The 24757-nt window shown below is 40.7% G+C and overlaps 1 protein-coding gene across 1 annotated transcript in view; it reads right to left on the minus strand.

Moving 5' to 3' along the window:
- Nucleotides 1–1067: 1067 nt before the first annotated feature.
- The window catches only part of dgcr8 (DGCR8 microprocessor complex subunit), an 82206-nt gene continuing 58516 nt past the window's right edge, over nt 1068–24757 (minus strand). The window contains exons 11-14 of the mRNA XM_063074115.1: nt 17716–17822; nt 15079–15206; nt 13368–13481; nt 1068–4218 (exon numbers count right to left, since the gene is read on the minus strand). Of these exons, the coding sequence (XP_062930185.1) occupies nt 4135–4218; nt 13368–13481; nt 15079–15206; nt 17716–17822 (433 nt within the window). The 3' untranslated portion in view covers nt 1068–4134. The remainder of the gene's footprint in view (nt 4219–13367; nt 13482–15078; nt 15207–17715; nt 17823–24757) is intronic.

The following is a 24757-nucleotide window of genomic DNA, read 5'->3' on the forward strand; positions in this document are numbered from 1 at the left end:
CAGCCACATTTCCACACTTAGGCAATCTAGATTAAGTGACCACCTTACAGACCACTGGGTGTTGAGTTGCCCATCAGTTTCGTTTTGCAGCTTCCCGCGAGAAAGTGTTCCTCATCTTCCATCGAGGCACATTGCAGCTTTCTCCACACAATGTTGAATTCAACAATTTCAGACAATTTGCTTCATTTTAAAATATTCTGTTGTTTTGCGCTCCACATTTTCCCCCACCTATCACATTTTTGTCTATACACTCACCCTGCCTATATCCCTAAGACTTCATCTCCTTGGACAATTCCCATTTTACAGAACACCAAACTTAGAAAAGTACAGTGTAGAAACAGGCCATTCAGCCCACTATGTTGTGCTGAACCAGCTAAAAAGCAAAACCATAAAACACTGAACACTACTCCCTCCTACCTACACATTTATATTTCTCATCTTCCTCACATCCATGTGCCTAATAAATGTCTCTTAAAAGCCTCTAATATTTTACCTCTACCACCATACCTGGTGGAGCATTCCAGGCATCCACCACTCTTAGTAAAATACTTACTCCTCACATCTCCCTAGAACTTACTCCTCTCACCTGCAATTCATGCCCTCTGGTATTAGATATTTCTACCCTGGGAAACAGGTACTCTGTCTACTCAATGCCTTTCAATCCTATAAACCTCCAATAGATCTCATCAGATCTCCCCTCCCCTACGATAAACATTCAGATGTGGAAGTATTCTTCATTGCTGTTTCCGTAGCAGTTTTGTTTTACCAGTCAGGGTTGTTAGCCCTGAGTTGAACCCCCTGAATTTGAAGGACCAGTGGATCACTTTTAATCTGGCCTCTACCCTTTGACCTGTTATACATGGCTGACCCTACCAAGAGCCAAAGCATAAAGCCCCGACTCCAGGCAACATGGATCTCCAGGTCACTGAGGCACACAGGCCTCCAAACCACGACAAGGTAGCAGAAAGGAATTACAGTAACACACACAAAATGCTGAAGGAACCTAGCAGGTCAAGCAGCATCTATGGAAATGAATAAACAGTTGATGTTTCAGGGGTGCTTATATACAGACAAGACATTTTATAATGAGTTATCAAACTTTATTGCTTCAAACTACAGCGCAAAAAAAATTACATTTGAAAAGGACCACACAAATTTCCAGATGGCTCTGCAGTGCAGCAAGCATAGGCTAAAAGGACATGTACGTGAACCTTTAAAATTAGCCACTTAAAATAGCACTTGTAGTAACTGCACATAATTCATAGGTGCGGTATCATACTTGTACTTCAGGTTCCCATCAGACACAAAATATTATTTTTTAAAGGGTTCAACAGACCAGATTCTTAAAACTTCATAATTATTTCTTGCTAAATCAGAGAAAAAAAACATAAAAACACTGGTAACTAACTTTGTCCTTTAAAATTCTACTAATGTCTTCATTCCTTTAGTTAAAAGAAATTAATTTCAATTCCAGAATCTTCATTAATCAGTCACTGGGGAAGGGTAATAGTGTGTGGACCATGGTAGTGAATGAAGACCAAGTCACTATAAAAAGAACCAGTTTATAAAGCTGGGGAATCTGCAGTCTTCTTTGTTTCGTACAATTCCGGAAGTAAACACAAGAAAAACATATCAAATTTCCAAGAATTTGTCTTTGCACTCATGTCAGAATACAGATTTCCATGAATGCTTTCTTTGTTCACTGGAATTCATTTGCTCCTTGACAGTTCGTAAAGAATCACATTTAAAAACTTCTTGAACATACAATAGATTAGTTATTAGAAGCTTTGCTGGAATAAATTCAGACATCAATACCAGTAATAACTACAGTTGATTAATAGTCACATATAAAGTTGTCTTCAAATTTCTGGACAAATCAAATGCAATTTTACAAAAAAAAACCCCGAATTTCATAATGTTAAGACTTCAATACTGTTCTTGGAGTGTTAGTGCTTTCCCATTTTTGAATGACCTCTTAATTTTAAGTCCTTGTTGTGCATAAAAATCTTTATCATTCGATACAAGTTTAACATACTTTCAGGCCAATTGGTTATTCCTTCCTATAACAGCATGTACACAATAATACACCAACAAGACATGCTTTTAAAAAACAGAAAAATGCACTATAGCCAATCAAAAGACACCCATAATCACAAGTCTTGTTTCCAATGTATTAAAAAAGGTGGTCAAATTACAATCCTTTACTTCATGATTACCTTTGAGACAGAAATAAATCGACGTGTTTAATTAAAAAGAAACATCTACATTGAATATGTACTTACAAATCACAATCCATTCACACAAATACCAAGTTTAAACGTACAAATTAATTAGGAAGGTAAGACAACTGTATTTGTTTAGGATTCATAAAGTTGATCACACAAATGCTATTCTGCTAAACCACAGTCAGTACTCTCTCACAGCAGCTCTTGTGCTTATGTGCAAAGGCAAGAAACGTTGCATGAACACAAGTGTAGTAAACATTTAAAACACACAAAAAAACTTGACAAAACAGTGCACAACCTAAGTTTTGTTCCAGCAGTTACTGCATTTTTCTTCCCCCCCACCCCCACGGCACTGTTGAAGCCTGCAGCAAGCATTAAAAATGTATTAGTCTTGTCAGTTTGCATAAGACACAATTATAAAGCTTTGGTTCACGTTTCCAAGAGTACACAGGAGCTTTGTCATGGTACTTTGTATCCTTCCGGTTATTAGTTTGTGTTCAAGTGAAGTAGAAAAGCTAAATTGTTAAAGAAAACTAAATATAAGACAATGAGAACTATTTCAAGCATCTATTTCAAACCTCAAATTTGCATACCTGGTTATAATGTAAATTGTAGTTGGAGAAACGATACATTTTATAACCTACTCTCCAGCCAGTAGGCAAATCAAATCTATTCACTCATATGTTAATAATCTGTTCCAACTAAAACAGAGTGCCACACTAACACAAATACAAACAAAAATCGACAACAAAAGATATTGAGCGAGTGAGTTAGAATTTAAAACTTGCAAGATCTGGGCTTAAAACAATACTGCAAATCAGAAACAGGGTCTTTAAATAAAGACACATAACTGTAACTCCAGCTCTAATACTAAACTCCGAAGCTGATGGCACTAACGTACTGCCACAAAAATGACACATTTTCTATATGCCCGAACGACAGGAGTTGTAAGTGAAAGACAAACATCGCAAGCTCTTCAACTGTATCTTGCAGTCTCACCATGCATTATAGCTACTTATATGTGATTTATGACCATTTCCAGATTTAAAAAACAATGCATATTAACAGATTGAAATCAAAAACACAAATGCTACAAAATGTGTTGAAAATGCCATTGTATCCATGTAGTAGAGACCACGGTAGTTACTATTTTCCAATTTAAGAACCATTTGTGAATGATTACATCCTACAAAGGCCACCATTAAAACCATTTAGTCAAAATGCCAGTACCTTAAGCTCTAATATTTCCAAAAAATACCCCCCAATTTTCTCCACAACATTTTCCTCAAACGATCTCACGTATAAACTGTGTTTCTTCAGTAATGGCTAAGTGTCACTTCATTTCAAAATGTAGTTTACTCATAAAGTTGCTTAAAACCTGCTAACAAAAATAAGTAGTTCATATTAAAAGAAATAACTTAAGATTGTGTCTACTGAAAGCCACCTCACACTGGCACCAGGTTACATGTAAACAATGAAAAGTACTTCTTCCAGTAAGTTACCCCTCAGTATAAGAAGGGTTAATTGACCAACAGCTCAGTGCATAATATTTCAGTCGCCATTCTAAAGCTGGCCAATGCAGGAAATTCAAAAGACCCCTACAATTTAATTAATCAAATTATAAATCCACTGGTCTAAAGGTTCTTTTCTGAGGTAATATCCAACATTCTCTGAATCTACCTTTAGTCTCATTTCCTTTCCTATCACAGAGGTAAAGATTCAAGTTCAATAATATATTGCCTGTTGTAATGGTGATGCATAAGTAAATGAATACACTGTTAACCTATGATGGGGAGACTTTGAAAATTGTACAAATTTTGCAACCAAAGTTTTTTTAAAATAAGGTTACAGCGATAATTGTCGAGGATGAATTTGTCCAGTGCGTTATTGCTGTCCACATCGCAGTGCTTTACACATCAACAGTACAAAGAGGTTCGCTGCCTGGCTGCGCTGATTCCATTATTGTCATTTTCGGCTTCTTACGCGTTTCCTCCTTTATGGAGATGAGATAACAGTGGAGGAGACAAATGGAAAGAAAAAAAAATTACTTGAAATTATTTTCAAATCTTTGACATTAAAAATAGAAGAAGAGGTCGGCCATCGGGCTCATGGAGCCTGCTCCGTCATTTGGGTGATTTGGGTGCAGACTCAGCTCTACCCAACTGCCTTTTCCCCATAACCCTCGAGTCCCCTGCAATGTAAATATCGATCTTTCCAAGTCCTAAATATACTTAAACAAGATAGCCGCTACTGCTTCCCTGGGCAGAGAATTCCACAGATTCACTGCTCTTTGGGAAAAACATTTTCACTTCATCTCCATCTTAAATTGACTACCTTGAATCTTGAGGCAATATCCCGTACTTCTAGTCTCACTTACCAGTGGAAACAACTTCCCTGCCTCTATTTTATCTATCAACAGTGGCATGCAAAAGTTTGGGCACCCCGGTCAAAATTTCTGCTACTGTGAATAGTTAAGTGAGTAGAAGATGAACTGATCTCCAACAGTCATAAAGTTAAAGATGAAACATTCTTTTCAACATTTTAAGCAAGATTAGTGTATTATTTTTGTTTTGTACAATTTCAGAGTGAAAAAAAGGAAAGGAGCACCATGCAGAAGTTTGGGCACCCCAAGAGATTTGATCTCTCAGATAACTTTTACAAAGCTCTCAGACCTTAATTAGCTTGTTAAGGCTATGGCTTGTTCACAGTCATTGTTAGGAAAGGCCAGGTTATGCAAATTTCAAAGCTTTATAAATACCCTGACTCCTCAAACCTTGTCCCAACAATCAGCAGCCATGGGCTCCTCTAAGCAGCTGTCTAGCACTCTGAAAATTAAAATAAATGATGCCCACAAAGCAGGAGAAGGCTATAAGAAGATAGCAAAGCGTTTTCAGGTAGCTGTTTCCTCAGTTCCTAATGTAATTAAGAAATGGCAGTTAACAGGAATGGTGGAGGTCAAGTCGAGGTCTGAACGACCAAGAAAACTTTCCGAGAGAACTGCTTTAGGATTGCTAGAAAGGTAAATCAAAACCCCCGTTTGACTGCAAAAGACCTGCAGGAAGATTGAGCAGACTCTGGAGTGGTGGTACACTGTTCTACTGTGCAGTGACTCCTGCACAAATATGACCTTCATGGAAGAGTCATCAGAAGAAAACCTTTACTGTGTCCTCACCACAAAATTCAGCATCAGAAGTTTGCAAAGGAACATCTAAAAAAGCCTGTTGCATTTTGGAAACAAGTCCTGTGGACTGATGAAGTTAAAATAGAATTTTTTGGCCGCAATGAGCAAAGGTACGTTTGGAGAAAAAAGGGTGCAGAACTTCATGAAAAGAACACCTCCCCAACTGTTAAGCACGGGGAACATTTCACTGGTAGAGGGAAGAATACCAGTGCTGGCTCGAAGGGCTGAACGGCCTACTCCTGCACCTATTGTCTATTGAATGAATTCAATTAAATACCAGCAACTTCTGGAAGCAAACAACAAACCGTCTGTAAAAAAGCTGAAGATGAAAAGAGGATGGCTTCTACAACAGGATAATGATCCTTAAATACACCTCAAAATCCACAATGGACTACCTCAAGAGGCGCAAGCTGAAGGTTTTGCCATGGCCCTCACAGTCCCTCGACCTAAACGTCATCGAGAATCTGTGGATAGACCTCAAAAGAGCAGTGCATGCAAGACAGCCCAAGAATCTCACAGAACTAGAAGCCTTTTGCAAGGAAGAATGGGCGAAAATCCCCCAAACAAGAATTGAACAATTCTTAGCTGGCCACTGAAAGCGTTGACAAGCTGTGATTCTTGCCAAAGGGGGTGTTACTAAGTACTGACCATGCAGGGTTCCCAAACTTTTGCTTCGGGCCCTTTTCCTTTTTTGTTATTTTGAAACTGTAAAAGATAGAATACAGTAATTTTACTTAAAATATTAAAGAAATGTATCATCTTTAACTTTATGCCTTTTGGAAATTAGGTCATCTTTTACTCGCTTCGCTACTTACAGTAATGGAAATTTTGACCGGGGTGCCCAAACTTTTGCATGCCACTGTATTTCATAATTTTATATGATTCTTCTGGATCCCCTCTCATTCTACTGAATTCCAGTGAGTACAGTCCCAGGTAATTCAATCTCTCCTCATAGGTTAATCGCCTCAACTTGGGAATCAATCTTGTTGGTCCTCCTCTGCACCACTTCCAAAGCCAATATAGCTTTATTCAAGTGAGGAGATGCAAACTGCCTGCAGTGACTCACTTGCAACCTCACAAGTACTCTGTACATCTGCAGCGTAACCTCCAAGCTCTTAAGTTCAATCCCTTCTGCAATGAAGGCAACATTTCACTGGCCTTCGTTTTCAGGGCATGTGGTACGATGAGAGGCTGGATCAACTTGGGTCCTTTCTCTGCAGTGCCGGAAGCTGAAGGGAGATCTGACAGAGGTTTATAAGATTATGAGAGGCATAGATTGAGCGGACAGAGAGTATCTGTTTCCCAGGGTTGAATGAATAATACCAGAGGCCATGCATTGAAGGTGAGAAGGGGTAGGTTCAAGGGGGAAAGTGAGGGGCAAGTATTTTATTCAGAGAGTGGGTGCCTGGAATGCGTTACCTGGTATGGTGACAGAAGGAAAACAGGTTGGAGACTTTTCAGCAGCGCTTGGATAGGCACATGGATGTAAGGAAGATGGAGGGATACGGATTAGTGTTTGGGTGTTTTTGATTTGCTTTACAGTTGGTTTGGCACATAGTGGGCTGAATGGCCTTTTTCTGTACTCTTCTATAACCTGTTGCACTTGCAAACCAATCATGCACAAGCACTCCAAGTCCCTTTGCAGAACAGCACGCTGCAATATTTCACAATTTAAATAATCTGATTGTCTAACTTTTCTTCCAAAGTAGGTGATCTCTCTTTCACCAATGTTGTACTCCATCTGCTAGACCCTGTCCACTCTTGTAATCTATATTTTCCTGTAGAATCTCCACATTCTCTGCACAATTTGCTTTTTGATTCAATTTAGTGCCATCAGCACACTTAGGAAACACCACCCTTGGTCCCCTCTTCCACATTGTTAATGCACCATCACAAACAGTTGTGTGCCCAGCACTGACCACTGTGACACTGCATTCACCAGAGACTACCAACCCATTTATCCCAACTCTCTGCCCTATTACCTGCATCCAGACATACTTATTTTTTTGGGTAGTTTTTTTTAAAAAGGCATTTTGGAAAACCGAGTATACAATATCCAATTGTACCCCTTTATCAACTGTGCTCATTATATCCTCAAAGAATTCCTGTAAGCTTGTCAAAAGGGCCTGGCCCTTCATGGATCCATGCCATGCCTGCCAGATGGAACATCTTCTATCCAAATGCCTTGCCTTAATGATAGCTTCAAACATTTTCCCAACTACAGGCATTAAGTTAACTGGCTTATAGTTACCTGTGTTTTAACTACATCCTTTTTTAAAAAATAATGTTGTGATGTTCATTATCTTTTAAGGATATTAAATGATATAAAATCATTAAGCCAAGAATGGCTGAATGCAAGTTAGGTAAAGGAGTATCAATGAACAAAGATTTTAGCAAGGCATTTGATAAAATTACAGACCAAAGAAAATCTTTAGGAAAGTTAAATTTCACAGCATGCAAGGAAAAATGGCAAGCTGAACCAAAGCCTGGCTCAGTGACAGCAAGCAAGGAGTTATCTTTAAATATGTACAGTACTGTGCAAAAGTCTTTGGCACATATATACAGCTAGCGTGTCTAAGACTTTTGCACAGTACTGTAGTAATTTGTGTATTGCACTGTGCTGCTGTGACAAAAAAACAAATTTCATGACATATGTGAGTGATGATAAACCTGATTCTGATCAGGGTCTCTATTGTGGACTGAGAGTGGGAAGGGGGCAGGGAGAGGGGAATCATGTTTGGGAAAAGGGGAAGGGAGAGAGGAGGGACAGGGAAGCACCAGCGAGACGTTCTGTAATGATCAATACACCGATTGTTTGGAATCAAATCTCAGAGCTGGGTGTGTCTGTACCCACGCCACTCCCTCCTCCACCTCTGCCACTCCTTCTCTGCTATCTGTCCCACACCCCTCCCATGCCACACCACCCTCACCAACATCCTTTGCTCACCAGATTCACAAATACTGTCTCTGCTCCAGGTTGACAAATGCTGTACTGTGCAAGTCTTAGGCACCCGAGCTATACAGTTGCAAGAAAAAATTTGTGAACCTTTGGCAATTACCTGGTTTTCTGCATTAATTACTCATAAAATGTGGTCTGATCTTCATCTAAGTCACAATAATAAACATAGAAACATAGAAAATAGGTGCAGGAGTAGGCCATTCGGCCCTTCGAGCCTGTACCACCATTCAGTATGATCATGGCTGATCATCCAACTCAGAACCCTGCACCAGCCTTCCCTCCATACCCCCTGATCCCTTTAGCCACAAGGGCCATATCTAACTCCCTCTTAAATATAGCCAATGAACTGGCCTCAACTGTTTCCTGTGGCAGAGAATTCCACAGATTCACCACTCTCTGTGTGAAGAAGTTTTTCCTCATCTCGGTCCTAAAAGGCTTCCGCTTTATCCTCAAACTGTGACCCCTCGTTCTGGACTTCCCCAACATCTGGAACAATCTTCCTGCATCTAGCCTGTCCAATCCCTTTAGGATTTTATACGTTTCAATCAGATCCCCCTCAATCTTCTAAATTCCAACGAGTATAAGCCTAGTTCATCCAGTCTTTCATCATATGAAAGTCCTGTCATCCCAGGAATCAATCTGGTGAACCTTCTTTGTACTCCCTCTATGGCAAGGATGTCTTTCCTCAGATTAGGGGATCAAAACTACACACAATACTCCAGGTGTGGTCTCACCAAGGCCTTGTACAACTGCAGTAGTACCTCCCTGCTCCTGTACTTGAATCCTCTTGCTATAAATGTCAGCATACCATTCACCTTTTTCACCGCCTGCTGTACCTGCATGCCCACTTTCAATGACTGGTGTATAATGACACCCAGGTCTCATTGCACCTCTCCTTTTCCTAATCGGCCACCATTCAGATAATAATCTGTTTTCCTGTTTTTGCCACCAAAGTGGATAACCTCACATTTATCCACATTAAATTGCATCTGCCATGAATTTGCCCACTCACCTAACCTATCCAAGTCACCCTGCATCCTCTTAGCATCCTCCTCACAGCTAACACTGCCGCCCAGCTTTGTATCATCCGCAAACTTGGAGATGCCGCATTTAATTCCCTCATCCAAGTCATTAATATATATTGTAAACAACTGGGGTCCCAGCACTGAGCCTTGTGGTACCCCACTAGTCACCGCCTGCCATTCTGAAAAGGTCCTGTTTATTCCCACTCTTTGCTTCCTGTCTGCCAACCAATTCTCTGTCCACATCAATACCTTACCCCCAATACTGTGTGCTTTAAGTTTGCACACTAATCGCCTGTGTGGGACCTTGTCTTTTGAAAATCCAAATATATCACATCCACTGGTTCTCCCCTATCCACTCTATTAGTTACAACCTCAAAAAATTCTTTGAGACTCGTCGGACATAATTTTCCTTTCACAAATCCATGCTGACTTTGTCCGATGATTTCACCGCTTTCCAAATGTGCTGTTATCACATCTTTGATAACTGACTCTAGCAGTTTCCCCACCACTGATGTTAGGCTAACTCCCTTAATTCCCTGGTTTCTCTCTCCCTCCTTTTTAAAAAAGTGGGGTTACATTAGCCAAAAAGTGGGGTTACATTAGCCCACAAACACAATCTGCCTAAACTACTAACACGAACAATTGTTCTCATCAATACTGAGTACACCACTTATACAATCACAGTCTAGGTTTAAAACTGTAAACCTCTGGGATAATGCTTTCTGCAGAAGCTATTTGGAGTCAGGTGTTCCAATCAATGAATGCTGAAGGAGACGAGAAAGAACAAGGGTAACAGCAAAAGATCTGCAGAAATCCCTTGAACTTGCTAAGTTCTCTGTTCATCTGTCCACTAAAAACACTGAACAAAACGGTGTTCGTGGAAGGACACTGTTGTTCTCCAAAAAAAAATATTGCTACACATCTCAACTTTGCTAAAGAGCACTTAGATGTTCCACAATGCTTCTGGGACAATGGTCTGTGGACTGATGAGACAAAACATGAACTTTTTGGCAGAAATGTACACCCCTAGCTTTGGAGGGTAAAAGGGCTCTGCACACCAACACCAAAACTGTGAAGGGTAGTGGAAGGAGCGTTACGGTTTGGGGCTGCTTTGCCGCCTCAGGGCCTGGACAGTTTGCGATCGTTGAGGGAACAATAAATTCAAGATTATATCAAGACATTTTACAGGAGAATGTCAAGGTAGTGGTCTGTCACCTGAAGCTTCATTGAAGTTGGATGATGCAACAAGGGAATGATCTGAAAGACCAGAGTAAATCAACAGAATGGTTTAAAAAGAAGAAAATTTGCAATTTGGAACAGCCAAATCTGAGTCCAGACCCTAACCCAATTGAGAGGCTGTGGCGTGACCTGAAGAGGGCTGTTCATGCAAGGTACCTCACAAATATTGATGAACTGAAACAGTTTTATATGGCGGAATGGTCTAAAATTTTTCCTTGCCATTGTGCAAGTCTGATCAGCAGCTACAGGAAACATTTTGTGAGGTTATTGCTGCTAAAGGAGGTTTTACCAGTTATTAATACAAGAGTTCAAGTACCTTTTCCAGCCTGGACTGTGAATGATTAAACAATGTGTTTAATCACATGACATGAAAAATACAATTGTTTGGTGTTATTAGTTTAGGCAGATTGTGTTTGTCTATGATTGTGACTGAGATGAAGATCAGACCACATTTTATGAGTAAGTAATGCAGAAAACCAGGTAATTGCAAAGGGTTCACAAACTTTTTTCTTTCAACTGTATAGCTATGGTACCTAAGACTTTTGCATAGTGTTGTATTTTCAACAGAAAGGATGTTTCCAATACAGCTCTGCAAAAAATGCAATTTTAGGTCTTTCAGTTTCTATTGTGTACAGGGAGACTTACTGTGGGGGAGAGGAAGGGATTAAGTTCGTGTGGTTGCCAATGGACACAAAATGCCTCAGTTTGCATTGAAGTTGGCACAGTTAGTCAGGCATAAAAGGACGATGACATTCAATCAGTGTGAGGTAAACCATTTTGGGAGAGCAAACAAAATCAGAGAAAATATAAGTTGAAAGGTCATTGGGAAACGCTGAGGAACAAGTGGATCTTGAGCTGCATCCCACAGATGGCTCTGAACACTCATTGTGGTGAAAATATGGTATTCTTACAGGTTCAGAGAATACTTACAATGCTAGAGAGTGCGTTTTATTAGAAGTTAGCAGCCAAAGGGAAGACAATTTGAAGTTATAAAATTAAGGAAGATCTTAATGGCACATCTAAAGCAGGGGTTCCCAACCTTTATTATACCATGGACCCCTAACATTAACTCAGGGGTCCATGGACCCCATGTTGGGAATGCCAGCTCTAAGGAAACTATTTTTCCTCAGCTGGTTCAACAACAAGAGAGGACACATTTCAGGTAATGCAGAGGATTAAAATATCTGTTTCTCAGCCAGTGCAGTGTGGATGGGGGTGAACTTCCTGAAAGTATGGAAGAGGCTGAAATCACCATCAAGTTGAAGAAAAGTAGAACACTTGGCACTTTGGAATCTGCAAGGCTGGAGACAGAGAGCGGGAAAGATTAGTTAAGTACATTCTCTCCAGATAGTGTAGCTTCCTGTGCTACAAGTCTTTTTATCTTCAAATTTCCTTTTGAAGTCAGAGGAGGAAGAGATACATTTTAGGATTATAGTTTCCTGATCATGGTTCATACTTAACAAATGGGAAAATGGACAAACTGGTCATGCCTTGTAGCCGTGGTACTATAAGGAACAGCGGTGGTGGGGAAGAGGTGTGTGAACAAAGAACTAGCCATTAAAACATAATGCAAACTGTCCCATTCAATGACTCAGGAATTGAAAAGCTCATCATATGAGGAGCGATTGCTGGCTCTGGGCCTCTATTCACTGGAATTCAGGAGGGGTGACCTCATTGAAACCTGTTGAATGTTGAAAGGCCTTGACAGAGTGGACGTGGAGAGAATGTTTCCTATGGTGGGGAAGCCCAAGACCAGAGGGCACAGCCCCAGAATAAAGGGACATCCTTTTAAAATGGAGATGAGGAGAAAGTTCTTTAGCCAGAGTGGTGAATCTGTGTAATTCGTTGCCACAGGCGGCTGTGGAGACCAAGTCATTGAGGATATTTAAGGCGCAGATTGATAAATTCTTGATTCGTCAGGGCATGAAGGAATAAAGGAGAAAGCAGAAGGTTGGAGCTTAGAGGGAAAATGGATCAGTCACGATGAAATCGCGGAGCAGACTCAATGGGCCAAATGGCCCAATTCTGCTCCTATATCTTAAGATTTTACTTAACTCTGGTTAGGCCATATCTGGAGTATTGCATACAGTTCTGGTCACCCAATTATAGGAGGGATTTATACGTAGCCCTTGTGGCTATGGGGATCAGGGGGTATGGAGGGAAGACTGGTGCAGGGTTCTGAGTTGGATGATCAGCCATGATCATAATAAATAGCGGTGCAGGCTCGAAGGGCCGAATGGCCTACTCCTGCACCTATTTTCGATGTTTCTATGATTATGAGAGGCATAAATAGTGGACAGACTGTAGTTGTTTCCCAAGGCTGAAATGTCTAATACCAGAGGGGATAGGCTCAACAGGGGTTATGTGGGGTAAGTTTTTTTTAACCCAGTGGTGGATGTCTGGAATGCGCTGCCTGGTATGGTGGTAGAGGCAAATGCACTGGAGACTTTAAAGAGACTTTTTTTTCAGGCACACGGAAGTGAGAAAGATGGATGGATACGGACATGGCGTCAGTAGGAGGGATTAGTGTCTGGGTGTTTCTGATTTGATTTTTAGCTGGTTCAGCAACAACACTGTGGGCCAAATGGCCTGCTCCTGTGCTGTACTTTTCTATGTCCCAACACAAGAGAACTTATACAGGATAGAAAATAAGTGACAGGATTTGTTGGAATCAATTATTTTTACAGCAGTCAGGATAGGAACCAAGTCCCTGTAAAAAGGAAAATTAAAAAAATTACCCTGTCCCGTGCCAGCTTCCTCATCTCATCTCGTAACTTATTCAAAATATGCAGATTTGGTTTGTTCTTTTTGGCGTACTGCTGCAGTTCAATCACACTTTTATCAGACATTTCCTGCATGAAAATAATAGAGAGATGTGCATATTAAAATGGCAGACAAAAACCATAGGTTTTTATAGGCATCACAATAGGAATAAAAAAGAAACAGCAAGTCATTTAAAATGCCATATCCAAAAAAGAAACAGCTTCCTTAAGGTTGCTATAACAAGGGGTGGTAATGGGGCCAAGCTCCTACTAACGACTAAATGCTCCCTATGCCGTGGATCTCAAATAGCCCCTGACAAACAAGTCCTGCTCCTGGCCTTCAAGTGTGGCTTAGCTACGAAACCCGGTGGAACTGTTTCTACTGACAGAAGAAAGGGCAGAAGGGCACCTTAAAACGAACTGCTTCAAGCAGACGGGGCTCGTCAGCCGTGGTTGGCAGCGCACCTAGAAGGCGGAAAATGCTTGATCTCAAACCTTCACTGCCTTGCAGCCATACCCAACTCATGGGCAAGGCTGCAGGAGTAAACTCCGAGGAAGAAAAATCCAGAGTTGGAGTCCCCAAGGCAGTCTTACGTTGAGTTCAACACTGACTGGCAACACCTGCAATGCTGTTGGTGCCAAATCGTATTGGTTTCTGCTGTTCCTTTGGGTTCATCAGATGCGTGGAGGAGGGGAGTCTGCTACATGGGCACAGCTTGTTCTCCATAATGTACCGTCCAGGCTTACCTATCTAGACGACTCGGACACAACATCCACGGTCAACACTTATCAGCGAAGGCCTCAAGAACAAGAACCAATACCAGGTCATCGTATACATTGTGTTGTTTTTTCAATTGTGTTCTTTATTTTATTTTGTGTGTTTTTATAATGTGTAGAATCAGATCTCTACCCTTTGACCTGTTTGGCACGGGTGACTCCACCAACAGCCAAAGCATAAAGCCCTGACTCCAGCCAACAGAGTTCTCCGGATCACTGAAGCATGCAAGCCTCCAAACCTACGACGTAGTTGTGGTCTATTCAGACGTATGTGTATCATTTAGTGCAACGTTTTACGGTACTAAAATCAGGGTTCGATTCCCGTTGCTGTCTACAAGGAGTTTGCATCCCCATGTTCTTCCCATGACCGCGAGGTGCTCCAGTTTCCTCCCATGGTCCAAATCAGAACAAGTTAAGGTTAGTGAATTGTGGGAATGCTACACTGGTACTGGAAGTGTAGTGATACTTGTAGGCTGTCACCCGTGCCAAACAGGTCAAAGGGTAGAGGCCAGACTGAGAGGTCCACCAATGGTCAAGTTCGGGGGTTCAGTTCAGGGCTAACAACTCTGACTGGTCAAACAAAATTGTTATGGAAACAGCAATGAAGGTTCCTTCTACATCTGAGTGTGACAGTATTCCTGAGTCTCCACACGAGATTTGCATGACTAACAGTAGTGAAAACCGAGAGAAGCTACTGACATGATGAAGGAGGAGGCCCTAAACACCGCCAGAGATGGAGAACCTCCAATGATGCCCTAAAGGGCAGCAAAGTAAGTGGCAAGATTTCAACTCTACATTACAGTGCTGCCCTGTAATTTAAATGTTTATATTATACTTTTTTGCCCTCCACAACCTACCAGAACGGAGGCATTTAGATCACAATCAAACATTAATTTCAGACTATATTTACCTGCTTGACCATTTTATTGCTTTCCCTGCCATACATGCGTAATAGTGACCCCCAGTTCTTCACATGAGGATGCAGTAACTGTAGGATTTTCTGAGATGCCAGCTGCTTGCCAACTCGCTTATTTTTACCTGAGAAATTAAATTTTTCCTTTTATTAGTGTTGTAAAATTGGAATTATCTCCCAATTTCATTTTCCATCCACCAAAGGCCAATTCAAGTCAGACAGGTGAACATACAAATGTAAGCTTCAAGTAAATGCTCAGTATGACGTGTAAACTATTGAGCTAGCACACAGAAATTATCAATTAAAAGACTACAAAGAACATTTACAAGGATGTTGCCAGGACTTGACCATAATTACAAAGGCTGAATAGGTTTGGACTTTATTCGCTGTAGAATACAAGAACAAGGGAAGACTTAATAGAGGTATACACAATTATGAGGGGTAAAGATAGGGTAAATACAAGCAGGCCTTTTTCTACTGAGGTTGCAAGAAACTAGAACTAGAGGTGAAAGGTGAAATATTTAAGAGAGAAAATGGGGGATCTTCTCAAAGGGTAGCAAGAGTGTGCAGCGAGCTGCCAATGGAAGTGATGGATGCAGGGTCAATTTCAGCATTTAAGAAAAAGTTGGTCAATACATGTAAGGGCAACGTATGGAGGGACTAGATGGACCAAAGGGCCTCTTTTGGTGTGTTGTAGTGGTCTATGATTATAACTATGACCAATGAATAGATAGAAACCAATGCAAAAGAAGAAAGCAAAAATGCCAGAATCAGTATATTAGACTTAACGGGTAGCTCAATTTCACAGAGGCACAGAAAAGCAAATTTAAATTGGCCTTCAAAGTAGTTCAACCACTGTATAGTTCCACTTCATTAACAAAGAACTGAAAGTCATTAACATCATTCCGAGGCCGTCAAGAAACAACACAGCCAAAAACTTCGAAGTCCTGAATTACTAAAATTTCACAATTTTTGATTCAGGGAGATTTATCATGGGAGTACAAGTACTCACATCAAATTCATAAAGCCTCAGTTAAAATAAAACTATTTCAAAGAAAACTGTTGCAACTATGCTGTCACAGTCTTTAATAAATAACTACATAACAATTACAGCACGGAAACAGGCCATCTCGGCCCTTCTAGTCCGTGCCGAACTCTTACCCTCACCTAGTCCCACCGACCTGCACTCAACCCATAACCCTCCATTCCTTTCCTGTCCATATACTTGTCCAACTTAACTTTAAACGACAACATCGAACCTGCCTCAACCATTTCTGCTGGAAGCTCATCCCACACAGCTACCACTCTCTGAGTAAAGAAGTTCCCCCTCATGTTACCCTTAAACTTTTGCCCTTTAACTCTCAACTCATGTCAACTTGTTTGAGTCTCCCCTACTCTCAATGGAAAAAGCCTATCCACGTCAACTGTCTATTCCCCTCACAATTTTAAACACCTTTATCAAGTCCCCCCTCAACCTTCTTCGTTCCAAAGAATAAAGACCCAACTTGTTCAACCTTTCTCTGTAACTTAGGAGATGAAACCCAGGTAACATTCTAGTAAATCTTCTCTGTACTCTGTTTTGTTGACATCTTGCCTATAATTCGGTGACCAAAACTATACACAATACTCCAAATTTGGCCTCACCAATGCCTTGTACAATTTCAACATTACATCCCAACTCCTATACTCAATGCTCTGATTTATAAAGGCCAGCATACCAAAAGCTTTCTTCACCGCCCTATCCACATAAGATTCCACCTTCAGGGAACTATGCACCATTATTCCTAGATCCCTCTGTTCTACTGCATTCTTCAATGCCCTACCATTTACCATGTATGTCCTATCTTGATTAGTCCTACCAAAATGTAACACCTCACATTTATCAGCATTAAATTCCATCTGCCATCTTTCAGCCCACTCTTCTAACCGGCCTAAATCTCTCTGCAAGCATTGAAAACCTACTTCATGATCTACAACTCCACCTATCTTAATATCATCTGCATACTTACTCATCCAATTTACCACCCCATCATCCAGATCATTAATGTATATAACAAATAACATTGGAGCCAGTACAGATCCCTGAGGCACACTATTAGTCACCGACCTCCAATCTGACAAACAGTCATCCACCACCACTCTCTGGCGTCTCCCATCTAGCCACTGCTGAATCCATTTTACTATTTCAATATTAATACCTAATGATTGAACCTTCCTAACCAACCTTCCATGTGGGTTGAACCATATAGAACCCAAGGAAGATCAATTTTCATTCAGCTACCCGACCAACAATGCTATTGTCTAGGTCCGACATGTCATGCTGACGTCAAGCACCAAGGAGCCAATGGGTAGGAATAGAACCTTCATCTCCAACTATGCCCAACCTTATTGTGAAATGTTAAGGAGCACTTCTAAACCACACCCCCCCAACCCTGTCTTTCAATGAGCTGGAGTAATGCTTCAAGGCTACAGAGCAGTAACATGACTTGGACACCCATTATGGACATGCATTTGATAAATATTTCAATAATCAAAATTACACAAAGACATCTGACACTCTTTAATAGCTTTGTGGATGAAATATTATATAAAAAAAACAGCAGACCTAGCATCAACAATTGTTCCTATACTTACACCAGCCCCTCACTGTGTGTTTGCCACAGGTCATGACATATTCACTCTTCTGGTTTTTACCAGGAATTACCTCAAACTTAATGCTTGTGTCGCCCATTCCATGATTTCTGAAAATGAAAATATTTTAGTCTGTACCAAGGAATCAAGTTAAAACAGATTCTACTAACTTCACACTAAGTAAAAAAAACGTGTTTCTGCAAATCTTCAACAACATACTCAAAGAGCTGGAGGAACTCAGTGGGTCAGGCAGCATCTATGGACGGAAATAAACAGTTTGTGTTTTAGGCTGAGACCATTCATTAAAAATTCAAGATACTTCAATCCTATACAAACATGAAATCTGCATGATACCTCTGCAAACAAAGTTCAAAGTAAATTTATCACTAAAGTACATATATGTCACCATATATAACCTGAGATACATTTGCTTGCAGGTACGCTCGATAAATCCATAGAATACAAAGCATAACAGAATCAATTAAAGACCACACCAACGTGGATGCTCAGGTGTGCAAAGTACAACAAACAGTGCAAATACAGGAAGAAAGAAATAATAAATGAATAAGAACAAATATCGAGAACATGAGATAAAGAGTCCTTGGAAGTGAGTCCATAAGTTGAGGGATCATTTCAATGATGGGCAAGTGAAGTGGAGTGGAATTATCCTCTTTGGTTCAAGAACCTGACGGTTGAGTGGTAGCAACTGTTCCTGAACTGAGAAGTGCAAGTCCTGACACTCTTGTACCTTCTTCCTGATGGCAGCAGCGAGAGCAGAGAATGTCCTGGCCGGTGGGTATCCCTGATGGTGGATGCTGCTTTCCTGCAACAACACTTCATGTAGATGAGCTCAATGATGAGGTGGGCTTTACCCATGATGGACTGGGCCGTATCCACTACTTTTTGTAGGATCTTATGTTCAAGGGCATTGGTATTCACATACCAGGCTGTGATGTAGCCAGTCAATATACTCATTTATAGAAGCTTGTCAAAGTTTTCAATGTCACGTTGAACCTTTGTAAACTTCTAAGGCAGTAGAGGGGCTGCCAAGTTTTCTTTACAATTGCACTTCCATACTGGGCCCAGGACAGGCCCTCTGAAATGATAACACCAAGTTGCGCAATTTATTCAGCCTGTCCCTCAATGACCAGAATTTTATTATCTTTTTTTGTCAATGGCATCTTTAACACTAAATCTCCACTATTAGCATAAATACTTCTAAATATGGTGTTTATTTTGGCAAAAAGCATGGGACAAAAATCTGTAATAACTACATCAATATATTGGGACCAGGTTAGACCCTCAAGAGATCTTGACACCCAGAAACTTGAAACTGCTCACTCTCTCCACTTCTAATCCCTCTGTGAGGATTGCTAGGTGTTCCTTTGTCTTACCCTTCCTGAAGTCCACAATCAGCTCTTTCGTCTACTGATGCTGAGTGTCAGGTTGTTGCTGTGGCACCACTCCACTAGTTGGCATATCTCACCCTCTCGTCACCACCTGAGATTCTACCAACAATGGTGGTATCATCAGTAAATTTATAGCTGGTACTTGAGCTATGCCTAGCCACACAGTCATGTGTACACAGAGAGTAGAGCAGTGGGCTAAGCACGCACCCGAGGTGCGTCAGTGTTGATCGTCAGAGAGGAGGATATGTTATCACCAGTCTGCACAGATTGTGGTCTTCTGGTTAGGAAGCTGAGGGAAGTATAGAGGCCCAGGTTCTGCAACTTCTCAATCAGGATTATGGAAATGATGGCATTAAATGCTGAGTTACAGTCGATGAACAGCATCCTGACATAGGTGTTTTGTGTGGTCCAGGTGATCCAAGGCCGTGGGAAGAGCCATTGAGACTGCATCTGCTGTTGATCTATTGTGGCAATAGGCAAATTGCAATGGGTCCAGGTACTTGCTGAGGCAGGAGTTCAGTCTAGTCAAGACCAAGCTCTCAAAGCATTTCATCACTGTTGATGTGAGTGCTACTGGGTGATAGTCATTTAGGCCACTCACATTATTCTCCTTAGGCACTGGTATAACTGTTGCCTTTTTGAAGCAAGTGGGAACTTCCGCCCGTAGCAGTGAGAGGTTGAAAATGTTCTTGAATACTCCCACTAGTTGGTTGGCACAGGTTTTCAGACCTTTACGAGGTACTCCATCTGGAATTTCCGCCTTGCAAGGGTTCACTCTCTTTAAAGACAAACTAACATCAGCCTCTGAGACAGATCACAGGGTCATCAGGTGCAGCAGAGATCTTCACAGCTATAGTTATGTTTTCCCTTTCAAAGCAGGTACAGAAGGCATTGAGTTCATCTGGTAATATATACTGGAAATGCTCAGAAGTTCCACTGGTTTTTGTTTAATGGGTGACAGTTGCAAGGCACTAATTGAATGCACATTCCTAGCTTCGCTGAGGATGTGAAGTTCAAAAATAATAATTCATACTAGATTCATTTGAATAAGAGGTGACAGATACCCATCCTATTGTTTTTAATTTACAAGGCTAGTGGCTTTCAAGCATTTTCCAGGGCTCCTCAGTTCAAGTTCATCGTCATTCAATGATATACATGTATACAGCGAACTATAATATCGTTTCTCTGGGGCCAAGGTGCAAAACACAGTACATATATATTCACTCACAGCACATATACAACCCCTATAAAAAGTATTCACCCGCCCCCCCCCCGGAAGTTTTCATGTTTTATTGTTCGCAGCATTGAATCACAGTGGACTTAATTTGGCATTTTTGACACTGATCAACACAATAAGACTCTTTCCTGTCAAAGTAAATACAGATCTCTACAAAGCGACCTAAGTTAATTACAAATATAAAACACAAAATAATTGATTGCATAAGTATGACACACCAAATCATCAGTGGTGCAGGCAACTGGTTTTAGAAGTTACATAATTAGTTAAATGGAGATCTGTTTTTGGAGACCTGTGTGCAGTCAAGGTGTTTCAATTCATTGTAGTAAAAATACACCTGTATCTGGAACATCCAACTGCCGGTGAGTCAGTATTCTGGCAAAAACTACACCATGAAGACAAAAAGAACACTCCAAGAAACTCTGTGAAAAAGTTATTGAAGAGCACAAGTCAGGAGATGGATAGAAGAAAATTTCTAAGTCACCAAATATCCCTTGGAGTACAGTTAAGTCAATGATCTGGAAATGGAAAGAATATGGCACAGTTGTCACATGGTGTGAGCAGAATTATCTGCAGCTTAATGTGAAAAAGACTAAGGAGCTGGTGGTAGACCTGAGAAGAGCTAAGGTACCAGTGACCCGTTTCCATCCAAGGGGTCAGTGTGGACATGGTGGAGGATTACAAATACCTGGGGATACGAATTGGCAATAAACTGGACTGGTCAAAGAATACTGAGGCTGTCTACAAGAAGGGTCAGAACTGTCTCTATTTCCTGAGGAGACTGAGGTCCTTTAACATCTGTCGGACGATGCTGAGGATGTTCTACGAGTCTGTGGTGGGCAGTGCGATCATGTTTGCTGTTGTATGCTGCGGCAGCAGGCTGAGGGTAGCAGACACCAACAGAATCAACAAACTCATTCGTAAGGCCAGTGATGTTGTGGAGATGGAACTGGACTCTCTGACGGTGGTGTCTGAAAAGAGGATGCTGTCCAAGTTGCATGCCATCTTGAGGAGGTTCGGTGGCTGCGATGGGAGAGACTGCACACACAACAACTGTTGCCCAGGTGCTTCACCAGTTGCAGCTTTATGGGGGAGAGGCAAAGAGAAAGCCATTGTTGAAAAAAAACTCCCATGAAATCTCTGCTGGAGTTAGGCAGAAGATATGTGGGAGACTGAAATCAGCTGGAAGAAGGTTCTATGGTATGATGAAACTAAATTCGAGCTTTAAAAAAATTTTTTTTTGCTCAGCATAACAAAACTTTCAATTTTCAGATACATTTACATTTCTTCCCCTCACAGGTATAAGCTATCAAACACTTCCATCAAAATATAGACATCACAACATTCTATACAAAAGCCCTTATTAGTATAGCAGACAGGTTTACATCTACATACTGCAGATAAGGTTGCCATGTTTTATGAAAACTGTTTGTTTTTGAGTGTACCATACATGTCAAAAAGTCCAAAGGAATGTATTCCATGATTAATTTACGCCAACCAAGAAGTCCAGGGGCCTTATCAGATATCCAACGAAGTAAAATGTTCTTCCTTGCACAAGAAGTCAGGATGTTAAGAAGTTTTTTTCTGATGTGCATTAATAATACGACCGCTGGGTAAGCCCAAGGGAAAAGACACTGGGTCCAGTTCAAGCTCCATCTTCAGAATCTTTTCCATTTCACCCAAAATATCACTCCAGTATGCCTGAAGTTTGGGACAAGTCCAAAAACAGTGGATGAAAGTTCCAGTATTTACTTTATATTTAGAACACACTGGAGAAACCCCATCTTAAATTTCAAGAGACGATCTGGAGTCAGATGGGCTCAATGCAGAATTTTGAGTTGCAATGCTTTAGTTCTATTACACGCTGAAATTTTCTTTGCATTATCACAGATGTCTTCCCATGTTTCAGCTGTAACTTCTACTCCCAGACCCTTCCCATCAGCTCAGCCTCTTCACAAGAACATTCCCTCAGGATGCTGTAAAAAGTACTAATGGAGACTTCACCCTAAGAAGAAAACACCTTTTCTGTGTCAGAACTACAGAAATCAGTTAACATTGATGTTTTTTTCTGTATAAAATCTCTTATCTGAAAGAAATGAAAAAGATCCTTGTTGGGTATGTTAAATTTCTGTACTATTTGACTAAAAAACATCATCATTCCTTCATCAAACAAACCTCCTAGATGGAAAATATCCTCAGAAATCCAAAGTTTAAATCCAGAATCCATTATGCCAGGCTGAAAATCAGGACTGCTAGTTATTGGAGTGAAGGGTGATATTTTCACTGCGTTGCCCTCAGTTTGTCGCACCACCCTCCAAGCCCTGACTGTATTAATTGTTATTGGATTGCGACAATATTCCTTAACTAGTTTCACCTTATTGAGGAAAAGCAAATTAGCAAGAGGACATTTTGGTTGTGAAGCTTCAACGTCCAGCCAAATTGAGGGGTCCCTGCAAACCCAGTCAACCACATAAGATAAAAAGGAACTTCATTGATATTTTCTGATGTCTGGAAAATCCAGACCCTCTAGACTACTAGGAAGCTGTAACTTAGATATTTTAATACAGGGTCTTCTTTTGTTCCAGATGAAAGAAACAAACTAGCCATATATATTTTCAAGTATTTGTTGGGTAAAAATGACTGGAATCATTCGTATTGGGTAGAGCAGACGAGGAAGAATGTTTATTTTGAGCAAGGATATTCAGTCAAGCCAAGAAATGGGAAGAGTGCTCCTTCGCTCAAGATCCTGTTTGATTTTGTCAAATAACTGTGTAAAGTTAACTTTGAACAATTGATCAAACATAGGTGTGATAAATATGCTGAAGTAAACAAAACCTGTCTGCGACCATTTAAAGGGGAAAACACCCTGAATGTCAGGTACCTGCTGCAGATTCCCCAGAGGTATAGCCTCTGATTTAGTAAAGTTTATTTTATAACCTGAAAAGGCGCTAAATGAGTTGATGCATTGTATAAGGTGGTGCACTGATACAGCAGGGTTTGATAAGAAAATTAGAACATCATCCACAAACAATGTAACTTTATGTCACTTTAGTCCTATGTCTGGAGCAGATATTTTGGTGTCTCACCAAACAGCCCCAGCCAATGGCTCGATCACTAGTGTGAAAAGTAGTGGTGATAAAGGGCAGCCCTGCTGGCTGCCCCTCAGAATACTAAAATTATCCGACCTAATACCATTAGTGAGAGTCGTAGCCAAAGGGTCATTATAAAGAATCTTCACCCACTTAATAAAATTATTGACCAAACCAAATCGTTCTAAAGTGAAAAAAAGATACGGCCATTCGACACGATCAAAGGCCTTTTCTGCATCTAAGGAAACCACCAAGCCGTCCACTGCCTGTTGCTGACATGCCTGAATCACATTAAGTAATCTTCTGATATTGTTAGATGATCTACGGCTTTTTACAAAACCCGTATGATCCTCTTTTATGATAAAAGATAACAGTTTCTAATCGCAACGCTAAGGTTTTAGATAAGATTTTAAAGTCAACATTTAACAATTAAATAGGCCCGTAGGAGGCACAATCTTCAGGACTCTTTCCTTTTTTAAGAATTAGGGAGATATTAGCTTCTCTCAATGATGGTGGGAGGAGTCCACAATTAAATGCATGACTGAACATGTTTAGCATAGGCTCTGATAATAACCCTGTGAACTCTTTATAGAATTCACTAGTGAGTCCATCAGGACCAGGGGCCTTCCCACTTTGGAGCTGTCTCACAGCTTCCTGTATCTCATGTATAGATAACGGAGCATTGAGGAGGAACTCTTGTTCAGGAGAAATGCCTAGGGGATCTAAATTCCTGAAAAAGAACTCCATCCTAGATTGTCCAACATTACATTGCTCAGATTGATATAGTTTAGAATAAAAATTCTTAAACACAACATTAATCATTTTAGAATTACTAGTAAGGGCTCCTGTCCCATCCCTGATTGAAGCAATAGTCTGCGAGGCATTTTTCTTTCTAGCTAAGTAAGCCTGCTTGTGTAAGTAGAGTTTAGTGTACAGCATAGGGCTGTGATATTCTGTAACTTGGCTGCAGAAGACATTAATATAATTCTTTTCAGCTGCCGCAAGCCTTGCTTCCACTAGGTGCTGCTGTTCTGCAGCTTGTCACTTCTCACTAGTAAAGTTGGAGATATTTAATCCCCTTGCATAGGCCTTAGCTGTTTCCCAGAGCGTCGATGGACTACTAGCTGATTTGGAATTAATAGATAGGAAAGTTTTGAATTCGGAAGTAAAGTAGTCTATACATTTATTATGTTTTAGAATAAACGGATTCAGCCTCCAATGTCTAGATCGTGCTGAATGATCTTTGGGCTTAATATTTAAATATGCTGCTGCATGGTCAGAAATAGCGATATTTCCAATTGTGCAGGATA

This window comes from Mobula hypostoma, chromosome 21 (assembly GCF_963921235.1).
Source record: "Mobula hypostoma chromosome 21, sMobHyp1.1, whole genome shotgun sequence".
NCBI lineage: Eukaryota > Metazoa > Chordata > Chondrichthyes > Myliobatiformes > Myliobatidae > Mobula > Mobula hypostoma.